The sequence below is a fragment of the Mchenga conophoros genome, linkage group LG7 (assembly GCF_057382185.1).
Source record: "Mchenga conophoros isolate Kocher_MC1m ecotype Shallow Benthic linkage group LG7, M_conophoros_male_GT1.1, whole genome shotgun sequence".
Lineage (NCBI taxonomy): Eukaryota > Metazoa > Chordata > Actinopteri > Cichliformes > Cichlidae > Mchenga > Mchenga conophoros.
The window spans coordinates 45,965,098-45,990,436 of NC_140532.1; the positions used below are offsets into that span (position 1 = coordinate 45,965,098).

General features: G+C 41.9%; 1 protein-coding gene across 5 annotated transcripts in view; it reads right to left on the reverse strand.

Moving 5' to 3' along the window:
* The window catches only part of LOC146570886 (mediator of RNA polymerase II transcription subunit 13-like), an 88,856-nt gene extending 71,634 nt beyond the window's left edge, over positions 1-17,222 (reverse strand). Inside the window, exons 1-2 of one of the 5 annotated variants that reach the window (XM_085279667.1) lie at positions 16,981-17,222; positions 15,549-16,174 (exon numbers count right to left, since the gene is read on the reverse strand). In XM_085279667.1, coding sequence (XP_085135793.1) covers positions 15,549-15,620 — 72 coding nt within the window. In that variant the 5' untranslated portion in view covers positions 15,621-16,174; positions 16,981-17,222. Of the gene's footprint in view, positions 1-15,548 lie in introns of all 5 variants that reach the window. The other 4 variants (XM_085279664.1, XM_085279665.1, XM_085279666.1 and 1 more) reach the window with 4 other exon arrangements.
* Positions 17,223-25,339: the final 8,117 nt, after the last annotated feature.

Sequence of the window (25,339 nt, forward strand, 5' to 3'; positions counted from 1 at the left end):
TATGCTCAAGTATTCCTAACGAACATATCCACATTACCTACTGGCACACGTCCTAAATTGTGAGCGTACAATAAAGTATGCATTTGGCACGCAGGAACATCCTCGCAGCAAAACGAACCCATAATTACGAGCGCGTCCCTTCTATAACGACAGCGCGTGTAATAGAAGATATAAAAATTGGCGCTGTGATAAGCCGAGCCCTAAAATTAGCCGTGACAAGGTCAAAGATGCTGTTTGTCCCAAAGCAAAGAGGAAGACATCTGCTTGCACTGCCTCGTCACTCCCAGTCAATGTCAAAAGTTCCTCCACTGTTTGGCACAGCTGTCTGCTGCTTCTACTGAATCAGGAGCTCTGAGATGATGGAAGCAAAGTGTCAGAATATATATTTACAATGGCGGCATACCAGCGAAACGCACGCTCCCGTGAACGGATTCTTCAAACGGCCCCCTTCAGACATGCTCCGCTTAGAAGTCTGCACAGCAATTTATAGCAAAAGTTGGAAGAAGTCACCTTAATTTCTGCCAGTATAATTCTAATCAACTCAAGGCGCTTTAGATTTTAAGGTAAAGAGCCAACAATAACACAGAGAAACCCCCAACAATCAGACAAAACCCAATCTGTGTGGAGAAGGCTTAGGTTTTATCAAATAATGAGCTTTTTTGGTTTGTTTTTTGTCTTGTTGGGCCAGAGTGCGCTGTCAAAAGGTGCTGTGTGCTTCTTGGCCATGTGGCAAGTGCTGCTGAACTCCTGTGGAGGATTAGCTGTGGCACAGTTGAAGGAAGGGGGAACAGAGCTGCGCTCATACGCTGGCGGGCACATCCAAACACATGCCTGCACACAAACACTGGCATGCACACACACTGCAGCTGTGATGATGTGCAGACCAGAAGTGCTCGAAATAAAAAAAAAAATTAGAAAAAGAAATCACTGGCGTGCATCGGGAGGCGGACATATTTTCCGACTGATGTCCAGTTATTTTTCAGACGTGACAGCTAAGATCTGCTCATCTATCTGTCTGTGCGCGCGTGTGTGTTTTCGTTCATTTATCGGCTACGTGCGCGTTCGTCAATACTGTGTCCGTGTTTTTCTTTAATATATGAGTTGTACACGGAGGCAGTGATAGCTACACTCTTGCTGGATGATAATGATCTCTCAGCACTCTTCACCTTCACTATCAGACCTCCGAAATCAGTAGCAGTGCTAACAAACAGCTAATTCTCATATTTGTATGAATAAATTACCACTTGTAACACATAAGAGAAAATCTGTCAAGCATGTGAATTCAACTGATATCACAACTGAGTCTGGAGACAAAGAGCGGAGCTATTATTTGCTGCTCCACTGACAAATCAGTGTTGCTGAAGAAAATCCAGTCACAAAGGACAAAAAAAAAAACGGTTATTTGACTCATTTAAGTATAATTCTGTCATCGCCGCTCTTTAAAGGAATGGGGGGGTTAAGTTCCTGAAGTGCACACCAAATCAGAGAATGGATTTCAACAACAACAATGTGCTGTATGAGTAGAGCAATTTTGGTGCTAAATGAGGCAAAACTGTAAAAACATGTTATAAAAGAACGGATTACCCAATTGGGATTCGACTCTCATCAATCTGAGAGAAATTAACTAGGACAAAAATGTCCTTTTGTGCCGTCGGCGCACTTGGTTCGACTGTCAGTCTGCAAGCCGGCAAAAAGAGCACAGCAAATATGTATTTGAAAGCAGCAAATTCCTCATCACCCGTCGGAGTAGAAAAGAGCAAATCAAAGATTATTCCAGGCTGCAGTCTCTGTCTATTTTAAACACTACCACGGGGAGGGGGAAAAGGCAAAGGGGTCAAGAAAAAAGATGGGAAGATTTTGTTTCACTGTCAATAAAACCCTGCACTCCTCCGAGCCCCTTGTTCTCCAGGTTGGCTGGTTCAATTTCTGATTGAATGCAGGACCAAAAACAAAAGCTTTTCCTTCAATTGCTAAGACGGACCAAAGCCTTGACCTTACTCTCACCTCTATTATCTTCCTCGTCTTCACTCTCCCGCTCATCTCTCAGCACTTTCTCACCTCCACAGATGCCTATGTAATACATCCCGGCAGGTGTGTCTCATACTTTTTCTCTTTGCCTTTTTTTTTAATGTATTTATCTTTTTATGTGTTTTTTGTTGGTTTTTTTATTTGTCTAGAAAACACAGCTTTAGCTTTAGCTATAGCTGCTTTAAAATCTTCCCACCATTCGCACAATAGGATAGATTCAATCTTTTATCTTTGAAAGGTGGTGTCGGACAGAAATCCAAACTTTAAAGCTGAGAGTTTAAAAGGTATTTCCTGGAGGAAAAAAAAGGGGTGGGGGGGGGGGGGGGGAGCTCAGAATAACAGAATCTGTCTCCAAACCAGAGGTCAGCCTCAGTACACCAGTCCCGCGCTTGTAATCACAAAAATATGGAAGTCAGTGCGTTAATCTTTAGCGCACTGTGCTTGAACACAACATAACTTAAAGAGGAAAATAGAGAGAGAGAAGTGGATCCCATTTCTAGAGATGTTTGTCATACTGCAGCTCAAACAAACTGGAACTCGTGTGCATATGCTGTTTAAAGCCCGGGAGCTTTACAATGAACAGGAAACATTCATTACTCAGATGGCAAAGCTGAGAGGAAAACACACTTGACATAGACTTTTCAGGAACGTCTCCGCAGTCTGAAAATATTTTCACTCCCCTCATTTTTCTCTTGAAAACTTGCAGACCTTCTGAATGGACCTCTTGAACTCCCCGAGTAGTACTTTGATGCAGGAAAACACACACACACACACACACACTCCTTTGGCCCAACCCTAGAAAAAGAAAGAGCCGTGTACTGACAAAGCATTCAGACATGACTCTGCGGAGCACTTCCTTTCACTTTCAGGACAAACGACTGCCGTGAAAAGCCATAGCACATAAAGCCGCAGAAGACAGAAGAGATCTTTGAAAACACGCGTTTACACCGAAAGTTAAGAGGAAATATATTTAGTCTTGGTCGACTAAATATATTTGGCAAATGCCTGAGCTTCTAACAGGAACGCAGCCGACGTGATCATCTGAGAGGATAAGCGCCTAATACTCTACCAAAGCTGACAGAAAGCACACAGACAATGTCGTCTGAGAGAGACGCCACTTCTTTAGGAATCTCAGCGCAAGAGCCGGCTGACAAAGGAGCCACTTTAGGCGATTGAGAGATAGCTTGGCTCAGCAGTTTTACCTACTCTGGCACATGCCGAACACTTAGTCTGTCTTAGAGTGGCATAGCTTTCTCATCAATGTCAAATCTGATTAGCCGCTTGCCAAGCTGCCAATATTTGGGGTGTGTTCAGATCGCTTGTGATGCCCGTGAGTCTTTAGATAAGACTTGTTGTCTTTATCAGACAAACACAACAGCATCCATCTCCCTTTGATTCAATGTCAGAGGACTTTATTTGCTCTCTGAAAATGAGTCCTCGCCGCTTTAAGTCAAGTGTCTTTTGATTGGCTGCCTCTCGCAAGCAGAAGGCTTGATGAGCAGGTGGGCAGGACTTCTGCGCCTGAGATGATCGCAAGCATATCTGCCCTCACTGACATCACACAGTAGAAAAAAGTAGGAAGAAACATACGCTGTATACGAATAAGAAGCAGTGGATTTTGGGTAATCTGGGTATTCTGGGTAAAGCCGTGCGTGTCCCGTTATTTGGTAGGTGTGGGTTAAGACAGTGTTTGGTTGTTTTAGGACCAGTGATGAACTAGAATCCTCTCCTAGGTGTGTGTAAACCGCTAGCTCTGTATCAGCTGGGACAGACTGTCGCATTCCCACAACACTAAGTTAGATAAGCTCTTAAGAAAACACACATAATGTTGTTACATGTAAAATGTGAGATTATTAAACATCGTTTCTTACATATTGTACTTGGGAGTATAAAGATTTTCATGAATGGTACTTGCAATAATTGGACTTTGATTTTGTTTTCTTGACATGACAGAAATTAGCTGTGCATGCAGAATAAAATTAAGAAACTCCATCTATGGAAATCCCCTTTAATATTTACACGTATTAATTCCCCTCATAGTCATTTTTATGGCATGTGGCTGTCACATTTAGGCCAATGTGAACAAGATCACATCCTCTTATTCTCTTAGAACTGAAAGCATTCACGTTAAAAGCATGCAACTGGGAACGCACTGGATACGTTTGTGAAGGAGCTAAATGAAACAAAATGTAATTTTTTTTCCTTGGTTAGCCTCAAAATCAATCTTCAAATCAAGAAAGCTTTAATCTGGGGCATTATTGACAGCTACACAGTAGTTTTCCCTGCTTCAGTTCTCTCCACTTTCACGGCTCTCTTTCTCCACATGCTGCCTGGTTCTCTTCCCTTACATCGTCGGATAAAGAAATAGGTTGCCACTTCTCTGCTGTTCTGCTTGCAGAATGAAATCAGATTCCAATTTTTTTTGTGCGGCCTGATGAGAAAGGTCAATTACTGATCTGTTTGGCTATGCTGCGAGCAGACATAGTAGCTGCCATTCTTTTAGTATTTTCAGCAAAGTAACTGCTCAGTGATTGCCGCAGCATTGAGCCACACTTGGTTCTACAGTAGATGTCACAATTTTAAAAAAGGAAGTGAAATCTTACAACTTTAATGACAGTTTTTTTTTTTGCGTGTGTGTTTGTTTGTTTATCGCTTCAGCGCTGAAATGCTGAAGCAGTCCAACGGAAAATCAAGTGCGGAAATTAAATATGAACAAAGACAACGTGAGCTCTGAGGCTGCGATTGCTAAGTCAACACCGAGAAGGCACCAGTTAGAGGAGCCAGTGGCAAAAATCAGAACAGGCAACGACTCCCCCTTCATCAATTAACCCGCTGAAATCAAATTAACCCACAAGGAGTCGCGCTCCCTTCTGGCATTTTACAACACAAATGAAGAGCGATGCACATTACTGCACTTGCGAGGAAGCGAGAGCGACACCAAAGCGCCAAACAGGTGTAGAAAAAAGGCCTCTGGGACACTAAACAGATGCCTTTCCTCTGCCCTCTGCCACCACCTTTACAAGCCCCTGCAAAACAAGGGACCGTCATTTGATCCGTGCTCTGCTGCAGCATCCAGCCCTGGGAGGTGAGCAAGCCAAGCGACCTAATTAGAGCAGTGAGAGTCCCCAGGGCTGAGTGACGGATAGACCTGCCAATCACGCCGCGGAAAGCCTCCATCAAACCCTGACTTCTCACCTGACACAAAGAGAAGTAGGAGGTAGGAGGAGCAGCGGCGGAAGACCAACAAAGACAGCTGGACACTGCGTACAGTAGCGAAGCCACATCTGAAAGACAAGATCCCCTGCCATTTGCAAAATGAAACAACACAAGCTGCAGCATTAGGCTGCTTTCAAAGCATTAAGGGACAGACTAAAGCAGCGGTCCAGCTCCGACTGAATTATTAACGTGCAAATAAATAAACCAGCCCCTGCTTTACTAGTGTCTCTGGTGTAACTTAATTAACTGTGACAAGCCACGGGGAGGGAGAAATGAGCAAAAGACACAAAAGACAGAAAAACGGAGAATCACAAGAGGAAGAGAGAGAAGTAAAAACAGTTGCTAGGCAACATACAACATCTGTAGGAATTCAGCAAGATATTCAAGTTTGGAGATTTCTGTCTCCAGGGTTACAGTGAAAATATAACATTACAGTACTGTAAAAATCTCAAAATCACAGAGCCGCATGCTGCATGACCCTCCTGAGCACAGCTACACCTCCCAACACTTCATAACAACCACCGTTAATAAATGCTAAATTGATCATTAATTAGTTTTTTTAATTTACTGTTAATTACATTTTTGTTAATAGTTATTTCCTGTTAATATGCAATAAAGTATTTACAATATTAGATATTATTAAGCTCAAACTGACATTTATGGCAGTTTGTTTAGGAGTGTGTGGGGGTTATATGGCACATATACAGAACACAGTGATATGCCACCAAGGGAGTCTAATAAGTGACGCTGGATCTCAGACCAGTCTCACTATTGCTGGGACAGTTGTGTCACAGCTGCAACACCAAAGGCCGCCTTGTGTGGATCTTTGGGACGCCAGTGGCTTTGACAAAACGGCGGTTTGACACCCTGGGAATGAGCTAGGCTCGCTAGTGAGTAATGACATCTTTATTTTAATATGAGCAAAGCTATCTGCTAATCATTAACAACTAATTAGAAATTTGTTGTTCATTAAAAATAATATAAAATAAACTGTTTGTTGGCACATTTCAGCACAGTGGAAATTTTAGTCTTTTATCAGATATGATACAAGACATATTATATGACAGTTCAGTCAAATTAGTCGAATGAATGAATGCCAAAGTCTCAGATTTTATATTGTTAATAATAATTAGCAAGTATTATTGCTCATCATATCACTATTTACAGCTAAATGTTATTTACAATTTCATTAATGCTGAACTTACAATAGATTAAGAATATTTGTTAGAAATTACAGCATTACTCCCCCCCGCCCCATACAGCTGGAATTCATGAGCTCCGATGTGACTGAACATTACCGTTGTACAGGATTACACACTGAGTTTTTGTGCAGCAAGAATGACTTAAATTGTATTAAAAAAAAATTACTCAGTGCAGTAATTGTACAATTAGCACTGCATGGAGGCTTTTTGAAATGCCTACAAGTAGTTAATAGTCTGATTGTTCCTGAAATTGGGCAAATGGAGCATAAGCAGTATGAAAAATATCTAATTTGGCTTGTAATTTCCTGCATTGATTTCCCCCCCCCCACAGGGATACCGTTTCAGATAAAAAGACAGCCCTCCATAAGTCAACATGACTTTTCAGTTGTTTCATCACACAGCAGATAAACAGAATATAAGGAAGGAACCTGAAAAGCACGAAACTGCATGTAGGTGAGTGGGTGGAGGGCTAAGGCATTGCCAGGCCATTAGTATCTCAGTAGGTCACACCTGAACAGGTTCCAACCTGCAACTCACCCGACTGCTGTCTGTAATCCATTGTTTTGCTTACTAAGTGGGCGTGGTAGCCAATCAGAGCTTTTACACTAAAAGTCCTCTGCACTCACACAATCTTATGTAATCCCACTCAAGTCCTCCTCTTGCATCCATTCACTCGTTACAACCCGATACAACAACAACATGGCATGAACGCTTTCAGCCCCGTGTCTTCACACTCACTCAGTCCTGTCTGGTAAATATTCCATCAAACCTCTTTGTGCTTCGCTATTACGCTGCAATGTCCATTTATTCCATAAAGCAAGCCAGGACTGAAATTGAGCTGTACAAATTTTCATTAGCATTTGAAAAAATCATGAGTGTCTGCCTAATTCAAGATGAGAGAGAGCGCGCCGTTTGGCAGAGCAGTGAGAATCAATGCACAAACGGTCGTGAATCAACAGTCTGCACATAATGTGTTTGTTCTCATCAAGTACCCGTCTGATTGGTCGCAGATAATCTCTCAATGGAACATGAACACACGATAATTAGAATTTGCAACAGCGCGGCAGACAACATTAATGTTTTCTCTCTCCCCTCTTGTTTTGCAGCTCTATGAGAAACCCTTTAACCTAAGTGCGCTCTAACAGCAATTGAATCCCAGCCAGCCATGATATTGGCAAAGCTGTCTGGCTTGCAGAAAATATTTGCCCAGTTACAAGCAGGGCAATATCTCCCTTAAAAGAAATTCTCTTTGTCAATTGGCCTGCAGTCAGGTGGAGAGACAGCAAACAGATCTCCCCGAGGAAAGCCCAGCACGCCTGTGTGATGCTACATGAGACCTGCGGCATCATAAAACAAAAGTTTGACTGGTTTCTGGAATATGTCTAACAATTAGGTACCATCCTTTGGAATTTGTGTTGAATCCAGATGTGGAGGAGCAAAGTGAAATTCATGTGTAGCGGAAAACAGCAGAAGTAGGTGGAAATGTGACTCTGCTGGGGATATCTTTATTTTTTTTAGATAACAAATAACAACTGAATTGATGGAAACTGCATTTACTTAGGATCTATAATTAACTACAACGTCAACTTGTTTTAGGAAAGTATGCATGGCTCCTTATTTTCTAAATATTTTCATAAAACATTTAAATCATGGCTTTAATGTATATCAAGAGCTGTTTTGCATCATCCAAGTTACAACCTCCAGGGCTGAAAAATGAAGCCAACGCTGAAGTGCCAAAAACTGCAGTGCCTCCAATGTCCATTTGTGGTTGGCTCTAAAAGCAAGTCAGTCCCCACAGACCCTCATGTTAAAATGTCCAACCTTACAATAGAGTTAAACGTCTTTATAGCATGGTAAAATACAGCTTTGGTTTTTATAGCTACTTTCCCCTTCATAACAGCTGCATGAAACTGATTTTTATTTATAACTGGCCCATTTAAATTTCATTACGGCTGAAATATATGCATTACTAGAGGTGGGACCACTCTGAGTGGCAGGTAGAATAAGTCTGAACTACAGCTCACAGCTGTCTTTGTGCTCTTTTGTACCTTTTGGATTATTTTTAATGTCATTATCATACAAATAATATAACCTACTGTGTAATACACAGTATCCATTTAGTCTAAATTGTATACATATATATATATATATATGTATTTTTCTTCTGTGAATAAAATGTTTTCTTGTGCAAAGCTAAGAAAATGTTGTACTTTTTATCCCAGTATGACAAGAAAATGGCAAAAGCAACACTAAACAATGATGTTTTCAATACACATTTCTCTAAAAGTCTATCAGCCTATTCGCCAACCACCTACCAAACTTTCCAGCTGTCACGGGCAGCTGATGGCACCAGCTACTGCCCATTCCTGCCAATCCTCCTTCCCCTCTCAGACTTCTGTCGCCCTACACACATGCAGGAGCACCAGCGGGCGCTAAGAATAGAACACAGCTGGCACTGCTGGGTTTACATATTTCACACTCAAGCCACCGTGCTCCAAAATACTCCTGCACCATCCTGTCCCATATCCAGCTCTGGGACCGGCAGCGCTTCCTTCCCTCCCTTCCCGCCCACTCTGCCTTTGAACCGTTCTTCACCTCTGCGGCAGGTCCCTGACAAGCCCTCTGCTCAGATAAGATCCATGACTACGCTCGAGAGTATTTACGAGAAAAGGGATGTGTAGTGAAAACAGAAGTACGAGCGAGGCGATTCCCGTCTTCCTGTTTTCGACTCGTACTCTATCCTATTTCTGTAACTACTACACTGGTCATTCACAACTTATTTGAGTGCAGCATGTGTTTCTGACACAGAGCATGCCCTGTCCAGGCAGACAGGTGGGCCACTGCTTGAACAAGACCTATTGCCATGACAAAGGATTCCCTCTGCGGCGGCGATGGCAGATTAGTGGGAGGTGTCGCACAGAGGCTAGGTGAAGCCAGCGCTACCTGTGTGAACTACAAGCGAGCAGCCTGGAATGATCACTCCTTAATGCTGTCCTGGCTTCAGTGTCGCCCTTAAAAATCTTTGTATAAAAAAGCCGCAGCGCATTTATTTAAACAATGCCGGCATCTGATATCGAATGCCTAGATTAAGGTTTGTTTACTCATCATTTCATCTGACAGATCCTGATTTTGTAATCATCTTTTTCTTATTTATATACACATAGATTTGAAAGATGCTAAATTTATACTGACAACTGTATGTGTAGACAAGCCTGGAATGACTTAATCCCTTGTGCTATACACTTGCATATTCTATAACAAAACACACCAGTGAGCAGTTTCTTCCTCCGCTTTTATAATGTTCACCAAGGACAGCGTGGGGTGTCTTCCATTAAAAACATACGATTCAACAGCTTAATGTAGTCTTAACCAAGTTTAACACTACATATGTTGTAGCTAATGCTTCTTAAAAAATTTTCCTTTACCTTTTCTTGCTTATTGGCTAATTTATTCTTAAAAAAATGCTTGTGTTTACACAAGGAAACAAGTCATTCTGCGTGCTATCACTGCATGTCTTTAGCTACAGTTTGAAAAATTGTTACTAAATTGTTACTGGTTTATGGCTGGACTCCCATGATTTTGGCGGGTAAATAACTGTGACTGAGACGTGCACTGAGCAGGCCATTTACAGCAGAAGAATAAACAGCATCATGGTGACACTACATCTAAGCTATTACTCACATACTCCTGCTACTTTTGTATGTTTTGCTACTTATTAGATGTAGGGGGAACCTGATGCAGCATAGTTTCACGTAGTGATAGCGTATCGATACAGGACAGACAATCCCAAAATACTCTGGGAATTCGATGAATAAGCGGGATAACCTCATGTACCACAATCCTGAGATAATGTTAGCCAAGGAAACCGAAAAAACATCCAACACCAGCACAATCACTCACACTTTTGATCATAAGGCGATTGGTACATGTCACCTGGTAGGAGGCAACCTTTCTGCAAACAGTTGCAGTCTGACTTGGACTGACTGCAACTGCTCTCAGCGAGATTGTCGAAGGTTTGCAAATAGTTGCAAGTAGTTTATAAATACAGACTGCAGGCATGTTGCCCTCAGTCTGAATGAATCTTTGTCAATGAGCAGAATTCAAGGGGACTCGACTCAATTGGCTGCCAGCTGGTTGTATTCTGGTTATGTTACTATAGAACAGGAATATTGCTCAGTGCAATTGTAATCGTTAATAGTGAATTTCTACACAGACAGCAACGGACATGTGATTTTTGACATCACAATTAAAGTTATCACAGTTAATTGCTCTATCATCAGAAACAGATTGAATGTAACTGCCAACTTATTGTTTAGTCTGAATTTTTTATTCATTTATAGCAGGTTCCAGTGACAGCGTTGGTATGGTAAATGGTAAATGGCCGGTATTTATATAGCGCTTTACTAGTCCCTAAGGACCCCAAAGCGCTTTACACGTCCAGTCATCCACTCATTCACACACACATTCACACACTGGTGATAACAAGCTACATTGTAGCCACAGCCACCCTGGGGCGCACTGACAGAGGCGAGGCTGCTGGACACCGGCGCCACCGGGCCCTCTGACCACCACCAGTAGGCAACGGGTGAAGTGTCTCGCCCAAGGACACAACGATCGAGACTGTCCAAGGCGGGGCTCGAACTGGCAACCTTCCGATTACTCGCAACTCTTGAGCCACGATCGCCCTGATGCTTGACAATCTAATCTCATTTTGCAGCAAGAGAAAAACTGAAGTGACATAACTATCTTTTTGGTAAAACAAATACTGACAAAGTTTAACTCACAGTTTTTCATCCTGCAATCAGCGAGTTAACTGTCTTACTACAACAGGCAGCCAAGTGGAAAGGCATGCGGTAGACTGAGCTCAGCCGGAGGCTGCCGCTGAGAACCACAACAACATATGGGTCCTGGGTGCTTTTGTAAGGTGATCATAATTAGCAGTTTAAATAAAAAATGATAAATCTCTGAATATCTCAAAATGTTAAAAATATCTATCGTATTGAGAGGACCGACAATCTACTACTAGTAATATACGTGACATTATTTGCTAATAATTATTTATTTTTAGAGGTCATTATGGTAGAAACAAACAAACAACCTATATATATATATTAAACAGCTATACATTTTTCATTCTCTGAGTGTACCAAATACCAAAAACAGTAGTCTTGCTGTATAGTTCCAACACACAATTCAAATGATGCCCAGTTTAACAATTTCTTGGCTCAGCAGACCACGACATGCACACTATCCAACCACCAGCTCTTTTTCATCCCTAAGCAACCTTGCAATATTCTCTACCATTAATAACAAGCAGACGCAAACAGCTTAAATTAAAAAGGCACTGCTCCTGATTACCTGCTTCTTCTTACAAGCCATGGCCGCTCACCTGGCATAAATCAAGACGCCGCTGTTAATGCTATTCCCTCAGCCTCATCTCTTAGCATTTTTATGTCCACGCCAGACAGTAGCATCATCATTATACAAGCAAGATCTCTATTGGAATAGTTTGGCTAATGAGCACCTTTTAGTTGATCACATTAGACCTCTACTTGAGGACACTTAATTACCAGTGTTACACTCCACGTGCCTCTGTCGAGGGGGACAGGAGAAGTCCTTTAATTAAGGTCTCTCCATTCCACATATGTTTGCACAAGCCCGGGATGTAGGATACATTCACAACCCGGATGAAGGCGACGAGGTGCATGGTGTGTACGCGCACGCAAGAGTGGGAGGACTTTAGTGTGCCCGTGCACTTTTGCGATACATATGTTTGAGTGTGGGAATGTGGGTGTTTATTTTTCTTAACCACCACCTCTCTTTTTGTGTTGCTGCTTGTGTTTGTGAAAGCATCTCCGGGTGTGTTTGTCTGCCTGTGTGTATAATATGACGGGTGTTTGAAGTTTTCCTCCAGAGTCTGCATGGTTTACAGTGTGCCCAGTGCAAACACACACACACACACACACAGGCTTCCTGTGTTGTGAGGCTCTTAACTGTCTCCTCCTTGCGTTTCATATTCAGGCTGGGACTCAGTCTTACAAGAACCTGCCCAGTCCACAGAAAGATGACTGTTCCCTCTCTCTCTCTCTCTCTCTCTCTCACTCTCTTTCCCATTACATTCTCCCTCTTTAATTTTCTCTCGTGCTCTGTCTCACTCTTTCACTCTCAGTTTCTCGCTCAAATAGGCTGAGGCTAGCAGTCAGGAAATGCACATCAGTCATAATACTTTCCTAAAATGAAAACAGATTCTGCTTCAGTCCATCAGCCTCTCCCTCTCTCTCTGCTCGCTCCTTTAGCCCAAAACATTCCTGTTTCTCCTCTTCTCCCTTTCCTCCACCCTTCCCTGTTTCAGTGCCACTTCGACTTAGCTCACCGTGTCACCTCTTTTTCCTTTCTTTCTTTTTTTTTTTTTTTTGCCTCCCACCTAAAAGGTTCTTGTTTGCTTTCTGTCACAGATGGATGATCTCCAGCACACAAGACAGTTGTTTTGTGGGTTGTGTGATTGCAGCAATCTCAAGAATCTGACACGGGCCACACGGAGCTCATGACAGTAATCCTACCGTGCCCCCATGAAGTTCCCACATTATGGGAGCTTATGCTTCCTAAGGTACCCTTGTTTTTTTACTGGTGCGGGTTGCAATAACAGTAAGCAAGTCGGTGTGAGCGACAAGGTTAATGCATGCTAGAATGCTGTTTAACAGGCTGTCAGAGCAGGAGCGCTCAGTGATTAGCCACTAGAACACAACCTAGAGGGAAAGATAAAAAACACAAACATCCCACCTCAGAGCCAGTTTTATTGTCATGAAAAAGAAAAAAAAACCTGATGCTGCCTTCGACTGATTCATAAAATCAGAAGAATAGGAGTAGCTGGTTCATCTAATCTACAAAGCAATAGTAACTAAGCTTCCACTCTACCTTTGTAGCTTTGTAACAGTTACCAGCTACTTTCCTCTAAATGGTTGTTTCCTGATGTGCTTATAGTTCAGACAGAAAGACCTCATCTCCATCATGCCTGCATCTAGTGGTGAGTTTAAAAGCATCATAAGGAATGAATGCACTGCAGGAGACCTGTGCATGTTAAATGTTATGAGTATTTATATATTCTACATTATGCTGTAGATCTTGTATTTTAAGTTGTATTTGTAGCTTTCTTTTTTTTAACATATTATATTTATTATATTGTGATTGATTACCTTGGCCAAGCCTCCCTTGTAAAACAGATCTGAGCTCAATGGGACTTCCTGGTTAAATAAAGGTAATAATTACTCTCCTTGTTGATCAATATTCCATCCACTAATCAATAACCGTTTCTGCATTAAAGCGACGCCTGCAGGAAACAATAAGCGCGAATATGCTGAAGATTTTGTTTGCTGATTCATTTCATTCCCTTCGGGTGATATTAACAGCACCTCAACCTCCACCTCTGCCGCATTTTGTCACATGAGCATCAAAATGCAACTCTTCATTGCTGTCTCTTTGTCTCCATCATCCCCTATAATCAGGATACTCGGTGTCTCATTAGTGTTTTGTCCTGTCTTGGAACTGCATGAGTCCTGCCAGTGAGCAACCACTTAGGCACCAGCCAGTCATAAATATTCTAAACAAGTCAGCTGATGGATGGTGTCTTTCTCCCTGCGTTTGAAAGGGATGTTCACGATGGCCACAGCGAGTGAATGCAAGCTCTCTCCCCCGACACACACCCACGCACACACAAGGGAATATCCGCGAATGACACGGTGACAGAGAGGCAATCGATGTTTTCTTTTCTGACAGGCTGACTTCTAGCGTAATGCCAGTGTTTCTGTGCAACTGCAATCCAAACAAGCGTCTCAAATAGCTCGAAATCCCCCCCTTTGTTCCAGTTACAGACACCAATATTACTCAAGTACACAAGAAAGAAGAAGTGATGATTCATTTTGACTTTCTGTGCTAACTACAAAGTCTATTCTTCCCCTATCTCCTGTTTTGTGTCGTGCTTTTTAAATCATGTGACATGTGCCCCTATGACTTCAGTATGTAGTGTAACAGGGTCCCAACTGCTGTTGCAGTTCGACAACCTGCATGATCACCTAAAGAAAAGCCCCCAGGACCCATATGTTGTTGTGGTTCTCAGCGGCAGCCTGCGCCTGAGCTCAGTCTACCGCATGCCTTTCCACTTGGCTGCCTGTTGTAGTAAGACAGTTAACTCGCTGATTGCAGGATGAAAAACTGTGAAAGCACCGCCGCTCGGTTCTCTTCCACCCTCTGCAAAAATGCTGCTGCCTGGAGAGTCAAAAACACCTTGTTTTCAGTGTGAAAGTGCTGCTTCCGTTGTGTGCCTAATACATGATGCTGCCTGTCAAGATCTCTCTTGCTTTGAAAAAAAATTCTCTTGTGAGACAATTATTCCACTAATTCTCATTCTCAGATCTTCTTCTTTTTCCAATTTATGAGATAGGTAGCATTTTTTTTTCTAGCAGCGCCATGCATAAAACTATTATTTTCTGAAAATCGGAGGTTTTTTTGTTTTTTTGTTGTTTTTGGGGGTTTTTTTGGGGGGGGGGGTTCTTTGGGTTTTGTTTTTTTTTGCTTTATTCTCTGGCTGTAGAGATATCTGACAGCGGCAGCAGCAGGGCTCCTTTCCAAGTTAGTTGCTTGGCAATGCGTTAGAGTTCCTGCAAGATTTCCAGTGAAATGATTATTTAAAGGGGGTGGAGGATAATGGCCACTGTGCTCTTCATAGGGAGAAAATAAATGACTGTTTATCTATTGTTTACTTGCCAGATACATGCAAATACACAAATAATTGACCAGTCAGTTGTAGTAGCATTTGAACCCTGCGTTTTAAAGCGCCACGAGATTTGTTTTGGTTTGAAAATGTGATAGCAAAGTTGAATTATCCTCGTTAAACCCTCCTTTTATGATATCAGGCATACAGTGGTGAAATATGCTGTTTATTCCGAATCACTAACCCGTGTTAATGATTGCCTAATAACAACATCAGCGATTGGTTCACCTTCGTACAGCAGACACACATTAAAGCGTGCCTCCCCACTGTCTTATGACTTGTCCATCACAGCCGCCTCGCGTGTCTGTGACGAACATGATTTATTAATACCGTACCAGAGAGAAGATGTTGGAGTGGCAGTCCTCAAGGCTTGCCCCGTTAGCCACCCAATTCGCCGATGTAGTCATAATGGTCCGCCTTTGGGGTCGTCAGCGCAGGGCATGTCGAAATCCTACATCGGTTATCAAACACCGAGCAGGGGCTGACAAATCGGTTCCCTCACGAATCTGCCCCCCAAAAATATTAAAAAAAAATTAAAAATAACAATTTATATATAAAAAATGAAATTTAAAAAAACAAGCAGGTTTATAACCTCACAAGAGGTCCGGATAATAGGCTCGGAGTGGTCGGATGGGCGTTTTCAAAAAGAAGTGCAAAATGCATTAAAAAAATAAAAACAAAAAAAGCCTGTGTTGTAGTGTTGATATATCCAAGCGTGTGCGGGGGATCACAACATTGTTACAATCCAGGTCGGGCGATTCCAAATCTGATCACTGTCAACAGCCGGAGAGCGCACAAATGTATCCATTTCAATCCCGAGGAAGATTCGCCTGTTTCCAAATCAGTCTCTCCGCGGATAGTTTCATCATTAAATGACCGTAATCCATTTGTAAGGGAGGGGGGGGGACGACGACTCCCTTTTCTTCCTCGCTCTGGGAACAGCCTACCTCCTCTCCTCCTCCTAAAACAAACAAAAAAATTAAAGAGTCAAAACTTCTTGAAATATAATCGCTGCACTGCGAAACAATCAAGTTGAGGAGCACGCAGGATATCTGATTCCGTTTCCACAAGCTGATGCACCACTTGTGATAGTTTTCGAGAATCGCGTGTGCTATTTATAGCCGTCTTTCTTGTCACAACCGTTCCTCTCACAATAATGTAACCCCAGTGTGCGTGAAAACACACACACACACACACACACACACACACACACACACACACACACACACACACACACACACACACACACAAACGGGTGGTGCGGGCAGGAATGTTTAATCCCTCTGTTGCTCTTGAATTAAACGGGAGCGCAGACGGAGAGGTCTCTAAAAAAAGCTTCCCCCTCCACACACACACAAACACACACCAACCAACCAACCAAGTGCTCCTCCGCGGCAGGACGGACAAAGTCGAGCGGGCTCCTCAGTTAGCCTGAATCATGAGTCAAAGCGTTGAGACAAGAAAAAAACTCTTCTTGCAGGGTTCACTCCACCAGCAGGAAAACGACAAACAGGCGTCTGTGCAGACGGAGGTTTGAAAAAATCCTTCCTTCCTTTCAGCTTTGTATCATTACGAAACGTCCTCTCGCGACCACAACAGCCTCAGTCTTGCACACCAGAAAAAAAATACATATATCAGGTAGGATTTCTTTAAAAACGCACAGTTCAAGCAGAAGTGTCCGTCCTTGTCTGGCGCCCGTTGCTGACATAAAGAATATGTTGCATGCTGCAGATATAAAGATATTTGAAATGTCTCATAAAGCACCACCTCGGCATTTAAAAGCGCATCCTCCTGTTTCTCTTTCGCTATTGAATTAAATCCTCAAAGGCGTGTTTGGTTTCCTCGGCGGCGACTCCTTCCTCATTGTTTATCTCTCAGACGGCGTTATTATGCAGCTATGGAAGTGTATGCGTGCGCGCAGCCCGAATGTGTCACTCTCACCCTCCGTGTCTGTTTGTTTTACGCCGAGCGCTGTGGCGTTTCTTCGCGCACGATCGTCCAGCCCACCGCGCATTGTAATGTAATGGCGGTCGGAAGCGTACTACCCGAGACTCGCCTTTTCCATTTGGCCAAGTTTGTACTCACGTGATCAAAGTCCAGGATTACAGTAGTTGAGTGTATTTAATATTAGAGGCGGACGCGACAGTGCGCTTTGTTTCTGTGATCTTTTGTTCTGCCTGAAACGCGCCGTGAAGGGTTATTATTTTATTTATTAAATATATATATATTATTTTTTTTATCACTGCACGGTGTCATTCTGTGATGCATTGGTTACATAATGTATCTGTGCTCTCACAACAGAGGATGTGACAGAATAGAGGTCAGAATGACTTACTGAGCACACAGTGTTTCATAAGAGATATCTATGTAGGTTAGTCTTACACTCAGCATGTGCATCACATATAATCTGAAAACATTTCTGAGGCTTGTCTCACGCGAAAAAATGAAAATACTCAATAGGAGTCAAACCAAAGATTGGGAGTTATTTAGAGTGGTTGTATTCAGGGCCGCAGCCAAGATTTGAAAGACACACAGGTTATCACGAGTCAAGTCCACCATGAACCCCACCCTAGCCCCAAGGCCTAAGACGCCAGAACCAAGGTCATGTTGAGTTGGCTGTTTAACTGTATATCTACTTACTACTATATTTCAACTATTGTTTTAGTGTATGGTGTCAAAAAAGTTAAATATTTATTTTTAAAAACATTTAAAAATGCTAAAATGCATTTTGAATATATTTTTAATGCTAAAATATAATTGTTGCTGTCATCAATGAATTTTCGAATGTACAGTTTTACAAAAAAAGAAAACAGTCAAGCAGTTTTTTTAAAAAAATTAAGATACCGAATTCCTGTTAGTTATTAAGTTATTCGCCTGGTGGTGAACAAACTATGCTGAAGGGTGTTTCTTTCGTCTCTTTGCTTTTTACATTTTTATCTATCGGGTGTTATTAATGATAGATCAACAAATAGCTAATATTGGGAGATAATAGTAGCCTGCTGATACGGCCCCATTCAGGCTTTCGCAACTGGGCAATAGTTTGCTAAAGCTTTTACTATACATTAAAACAGCATTAAAAGTGAAAGCACCTCTGTAATTTTCTTACAGCTTTACATATTCCAAGACATTAAGGCCACACATTTGATAAATGCTGGTTTGAATAGAGATTTGTTGGTTTCCTCTCAAGATCAACAATTGTGTACACACTTAGCAAATTCTGTCATTGATGCTTTTTTCTTTGTAATATGTGTAGTTATTGTTTTAGCATGAAAATAGATCAAATAAATAATTTGAAAAGAATCTCATGCTATTGTTAAATTTTAATTTCAAATTTAAGTAAGCCAACAAACTCAACCCATCACAAATACTTCGCTCTGAACGGATAATTGGAGGTGAGCTTCCCTCCCTCCAAGACATCTACAGGAAGCGCTGCCTGAGGAAAGCGGGGAGGATCATCAAGGACTCCAGTCGCCCCAGCCATAAACTGTTCAGACTACTTCCATCAGGAAGGAGGTTCTGCAGCATCCGGTCCCGAACCAGCAGACTGAGAGACAGCTTTTTCCATCAGGCCATCAGACTGCTGAACACGTCATAGACACCTCAGCTTCACTACTTCAACATTATGCACTCCACACTGTATATAAATGCCTCTGTTTTGCACATGTCTCAACCAACTCTGTATATTTTTATATATTTTATTTTATTGTTTACTCTATTTAATTTGTAAAATATGTATACACACACACACACACACACACACACACACACACACACACACACACACACACACACGTAGAAAAACATATTTAGTATACACATCCAGTAATGCATATACTATTATATATTGTACATATATTTATTAGTCTCAGATTTAGCCATTCTTATATTTTGCTTGTTTTACGTTATTGTATTGTTGCACAACTCTGTTGCTTGTGAAGCTCGCACACAAGAATTTCACTCACATGTACTGTACCAGTGTACCTGCACATGTGATGTGACAATAAAAGTGATTTGATTTGATTTGATTTGATACTTACTCGGGTTTCCAGGCAGAATACCAAAGACATGAAATTGCCTGGAAATATTCCAATTTTTGCTTGATTTAATCTATCCAGTGGAAGTGCATTATAATAATATGTACTGATTATTATTCTGTCAATGCAGTGTACACAAGTTATATTTATATTACAAGTGTGCTGTTAGAGATTTTGTAAACTCCATCCATAAACATGCGGTTCAGGTCCTGTGTCAAGCAGTCTCCTTTGAGGCTTAAGAACAAAGCATTATTATGCAGACACTCTTTCCTTGTACTGCAGAGGCCATTCAGAAGTCAGCACATAAAATATTTGTGTTACTGTTAGTGACTCACATGCTGTACATGCATTATATTTGCTTGGGTTTTCTTTATGGTTGGATATCAAAGTTAACTGGATTCGGTCTTTAATCTTGCTCAGCAGTTACTTAGTTATGCTAACCTGATGCTCTTTTTTTTTCTGAAAAGAGTCTTTTCTGACTACACTGAAGTAACTGGGCTGCTCTTGCTCAAAACAGAAGAATATGCAGACCTTTGCATGTGGATCCCCCTAGAGGCCTTAAGATTCAATAGTTACTTTATTTAGCCCAAAAGCTTTTCATCTCTCCGCCCTCAGAAAAATGAAATATGTCATTGAACACTGACCTGATCTGACTTTTTCATTTGGAGTCATATAATGATTTTTAAGTGCTTACACACTACAAAACCACCTGCCCGTGTATTATTTTCCCTCTGTTGAACTGAGATGTTATCTTTAGAGAAAAAGCAGCTGAGAAGGGCCACCAGTGTCTCACAGCCTTTGTATGACTCGTTAGACGCATTCTAAAAGTGACATACATGAATAATATATATAAAAAGAAATTAGTAATATAAAACAGTATTTGTAATAATACTAACAATAACTGACTGATGTAGTGTTTTGATTAATTTAATCATGTGAGTCATGACTGTCAGGTGGACACATGATGCAAACTTTTCACGAAATTTGCAGCCATCTGAACCTTATTTGAAGTGTATAAACAGTTGCTCAGTGGCACTTCCAGGCTAATCAGAAGATCCTTTCCACACAAGAGACGTTACCTCTAATTCCAGATCTAACAGAGCTATTTACGGATGTCTGTATATTCCCTTTGTTGCCTTATGTTTCCAGTGAAGATCGCAATATGCTGACTTATCTAGTCCATCCTGACACTGGTTCAGTTCTCACATTAATCACTACATACAGCTTTATGTATTTGAGAAAACAGCCAGAAGCTGGTACATATTGCCACAGACCAGAAGCCTTTAGTCTGGTGATTCCTCTCATATCTGCACAAAAAAAAAAAAAAAAAAAAGCAGAAAGAGGGCAAGATATGAATCAGATGGATGAGCGAGAGGAGCTTAGCCTGGTGGTTATCGATCCCTTTGCTCCTGGAATGATCCAGAACTCATTTGGACACTTTTCCCCCCTCTTTTGTTCAATACACCCTTAAAGGCTTTGAAGACTGTTTGGCCCACTTGGTGTGAAGCTGATAGGATGAGATGCTATCAGTTTGAATAAATCTATTTCAATATGCCACACATTTCCCCTTTGTCAGGCCCCTGCTGACCGAGGAGAAAGGAAGCATTACTGCTGTGATTAAAGATAATATGTTTGTCCGGACAATCTGTTTAGATGTGCCGTGCATCCGTGTGCGCTTTATTCAGGAAGTGTGTCTCCTGACATGTAAAAGGACGCTTTATATCAGTCAGGACATCAAGTTTTATTAATGCTCCTAAAAAATGTGTTTGCGGTTCTTAAATATTTATTAGTGATATTAAATATTCATGATGAGATATAACAGCCAAAGTTTAAGTTGGAAAACATCCTTATTAGTAAGATTTTTTTTTCTGTTGCTAATACGCTTGAAAAGGTTTGCACCACATGAACAATGACAAACAAAGACATTTCCTATAACTGTGAAACTGCTGTGGAGCAAATAAAAGTTGTTCACAGAAATCAGCCCTGTCCCCTGTGATACCAAAACAGCTCTGACTCATGTGGACACAGACACAGGACCTCCCATGGGAATGTGGGCAGCAGAGCCTTTGGATTCATGGGGTGGTGAGATATCTGTGCATCCCATTTGTTCTGGCAAATCTCACGGTCACTTGATCTGATCGGGATCTTTGGAGTCCAAATCAGTACTTTGTGCTTTTTGCGGTGTTCCTGGAGGCAGTACTGAGCAGTGTTTATACGGCGCGCTGGGTCACCCTCCTCTGCTGCCGAGGCAGCTGACACTTGGGGAAGGCGCTGCCTTTGCCAGGGTGGGTTAGGTACATGTCAAAAAATAACATCCACATCCACTGCGTTATTTTAGTCACGTTTATAATCAAGAGTAGCACACGGTTAATTACAAATTTGACATGTTAACAAGCGTGATTGTAAAATATATACTTTAATTAGGCTATTTATTTAATATGAGGGCCAAAAAATGGTCACATAAGGGTGTGAATAATAGAAAAACACCAATAATTGTCATCTTGTTAAGCCACCTCCATAAAACTATTTTCTTCTGCTCATCCAATTTAAGGTTATAGTGGTGGTGGACACCCCAGCTGTCACAGGGCGAGAGGCACGGTACACCCTGGGCAGGACAGCAGTCTGTCGCAGGGCTAATAGAGCAATCCATGCTTTCTCCACACAAATTTCCCAGTCAGCCAGCCAGTATATTAAAACCCACAACCTTCTTGCTGTGAGGTGACAGTGCTAATCACTGCACCACCGTGCCATGTTTCACCCACAGGAAATGTATTTTAAGGTTGTGATACAGCTTGCACATGTAGTTGATTGCTTTTGATAAGGCAGAACTAGAGACATTCCTAGCCATGGATTTACACTTCATGAAGACGTTACTTTGAATGTGATTGTGAAAATCAGTTTTCAGGGACAAACACTGCTGTGTTTTCCAAATGTTTCACACAAAGGCCGCCATCCACATTATTATTAATTCAAGACGAGCATATTGCAGGGGATTATGGGCATCAAAGGGAGTTCATCATTCACAGCCAGAGAGGAATGTGTTTCTTTTGAGAATGAGCAGTCGCCTCGCAGTATCTTCATTAGCGATTGATGAATTACCGTGTGCTGAGTTAACATGCACCTAGCAGCAAATCCTCTCGGTAAAATCAGATGGGCTTCTCGCCTCTCTTCGTGGGTCCAATACCACTCTGGCATTTCCTGGAGCGCGGAGAGTCTGGCTGAGAAGAATAGATAGTGTGCATTATAATGAACATGGGCTGACACCGCCTCATCCATCATTTCACCCGGGAAAATTATAGCAGTGCCAGAGAGAGAAGGAGAGAGAGGGACTTTAAAAGAGGGGATGTCTACAGGTCTGACTTCTCCTAGGCTGTCATCGGCTCGTTGTTGTTATTGTTTTTAACTGCTCAATCTGATTTTGCTTTGATTCTTAGGAAGATACTGTCTAGCTGCTGGGCTCCACTTCAGGTTACTGCATATTAACTTGGCCATCATAGGCCCAGAGCCAAATATTCTAAAGACAACCCATTTTAAATGTCTGCATATAGGCACGTTGCATGTTGGTCAGTCACTTGATCCATCACTGGTGTAAATATCTAGAAGACAGTAAAAGCATCCCCATCAGATTTTGCATACACATTTCCTCTTAGAGGATGAATCCTAATGACTGAGAGGATACCTTTCCTTTTATTAGTGCACCATCGGATTATTGAAAGCCAGGTGATCAACATTTACATTATTAATTGGCTCAGTTATTTTATACATACATTCATATTTCCAAAAAGATGAATCTTACTGTCTTTATTAAATTGTCTAGTGACTTACCTGTGCAGGTATGAATATGTCTTGGAGAGAGGGCAGTGGGCAATCCTGGAGAGTAAGAAAGGGCTGAGGAATGGAAAAGCAGTGTACCAGTACTGATTTTTTAAAAACAAGGCTGATGTGCAGAGTAGTAACTACAGAGGGATAAAACTGAGGAGCCATATCGTGAAGCTATGGGAAGGAGTTGTTGAAACTCGGTTACAAACAGAGCTGACAGTCAGTTGGCTGAGAAAGAGCACTGCAGATGTGATGTCTGCTTTGAGAGTTTTGATGGAGAAGTATAGAGAAGGTCAGAGGAAGCTGCACTGTCTTTGTGGATCTAGAGAAAGCATATTATAGGGTGCCAAGAGAGGAACTGCGGTACTGCATGAGGAAGTCAGAAGTGGCGATGGTGAGGATGGGGCAGCGAGACAGCGGTGTGGAGTGCAGTAGGACTGGCACATGGGTTTAAGCTGGTCTGTGCCCCTTCTTGTTTGCTGGTAATGGACAGGCTGACAGATTAGGTCAGGCAGGAGTTTCTGTGGACTGATGTTTGTTTATAGACAACACTGTGAACTGTAGTGAGAATAGTGAGCAGGTGGAAGAGATGCTGGAGAGGTGGAGGCATGCACTGGAGAAAAGAGGAATGAAAGTCAGTAGTCAAGTAAGACAGAATATATGTGTGAGTGAAAAGGAGACAGGTGGAAGGGTGCAAGGAGAAGAGGTAGGGAAGGTAAATGAGTTTAAATACCAGGGTTCAACGATCTAAAGCGATAGACAGTGCACAAGATACCCAAAGGAGAGAGTCCAGGCAGGGTGGAGCAGGTGAAGACGAGTATCAGGGGTGATTTGTGACAGAGCGATAACAGCAAAGACTGAAAGGAAAGGTTTACAAGATAATAGAGAGACCTGGTATGATGTATGGCAGAGATGTGAAGATTGGAAATGAGCCTATCAGAGGGCAGGTGGGCAATTTGGAGACAAAGTCAGAGAGACGTGGCTGAGATGGAGGCAGATTATTTTATTTTATCATATCAAGGGATGCAGATTTTTTGTTTATTTTTGTTTATTTCACTTCTCAGTTGTGATTCTGAGCCCCACTCCATCGTGTAGAACCACCATCATCCATATTTTATTTTCTCTGATGCTTTGGTTCAATGCTTTGCTTTCTGTCTAGTGCCAATTTGCAGACATTAGCATGTTAAACATTGTGCTGTTCCTGCTCAGCATCAGAGTGTTACCGTTATTATTATGAGCTAGCTTGTGTTAGCATTTAGCTCAAAGTCTCACAGAGACGCCAGCATGGTGGTTGACTCTTCTGTTGTCAGTAGTAAAGCAAATAATTTCAGTAACTGCCACTGACTAATCTTTTAAAGGGTTGCAAAGCTGACGGCCGACTTTTGGGAAAAGGTGGCAGTACAGTACAAACAGGTCACCAGTCCATTACAGGGTTGACAGAGAGAGACAACAATTCATGGTCATTCATTTGCACCTAGAGCTACTTTAAAATCACCAGTTAGTCATTGCATATAGAAAGGTGAATAATGAAAGGGAAAAACAGGATCCTCTGCTCCATCTGTGTGGGAAACTGGAGGATCTGGGAATTTTGTTTGCATGGTTTGGGTCAGATAGTCTCCTTAAAATGAAGGGTTATTGTAAAAAATTAAATTAAATTAAAAAATTAAGTAAATTGCCCTGATTGATTACTTTCATCCCATTATGAAACATCCCTACCCTGTAGGAAGTGGTCTCTTCCAGGATGACAATGGCCCCATCAATATTGCACGAGGAGTCACCGAATGGTTTGATGAGCATTAATATGATGTGGATCTTATGCAACCCAGCTGAATGTCCATGGGGAGATTTTAGCCTGATGCGTCAGACAGCGCTGTCTACCACCATCCATCAAAGCACCAAATGAGGGAATGTCTTTCATGAGAGTGATCCTCGTTCTCCCTCCGCTAGACTTCCAGGAACTTTGGAATCAGAGCCAAACCCCATTAAAGTACTCTGGGACTCATCATCTTACCCATGCAGTTTATTCCTGTTTTTCCTTTAATTTGTCCTCAAGTGCGGGACTTTGGACTGTGGAAGCATCTACATGTGAGGAAACAGAGCGGCCCTACCTGACCTGCTTGTCTCTTAAACCCACTTTTTTGCAGTGAGGGGACAGCACTGCCTGCATGTTTTAATATTTTGATTTTTTTGCTACTACTAAAGGCAGCACTGTGCCTTTCACCAACAACATCTCTCTGTCCCCTATGAACCCACCATAATTCATCCTGATACCG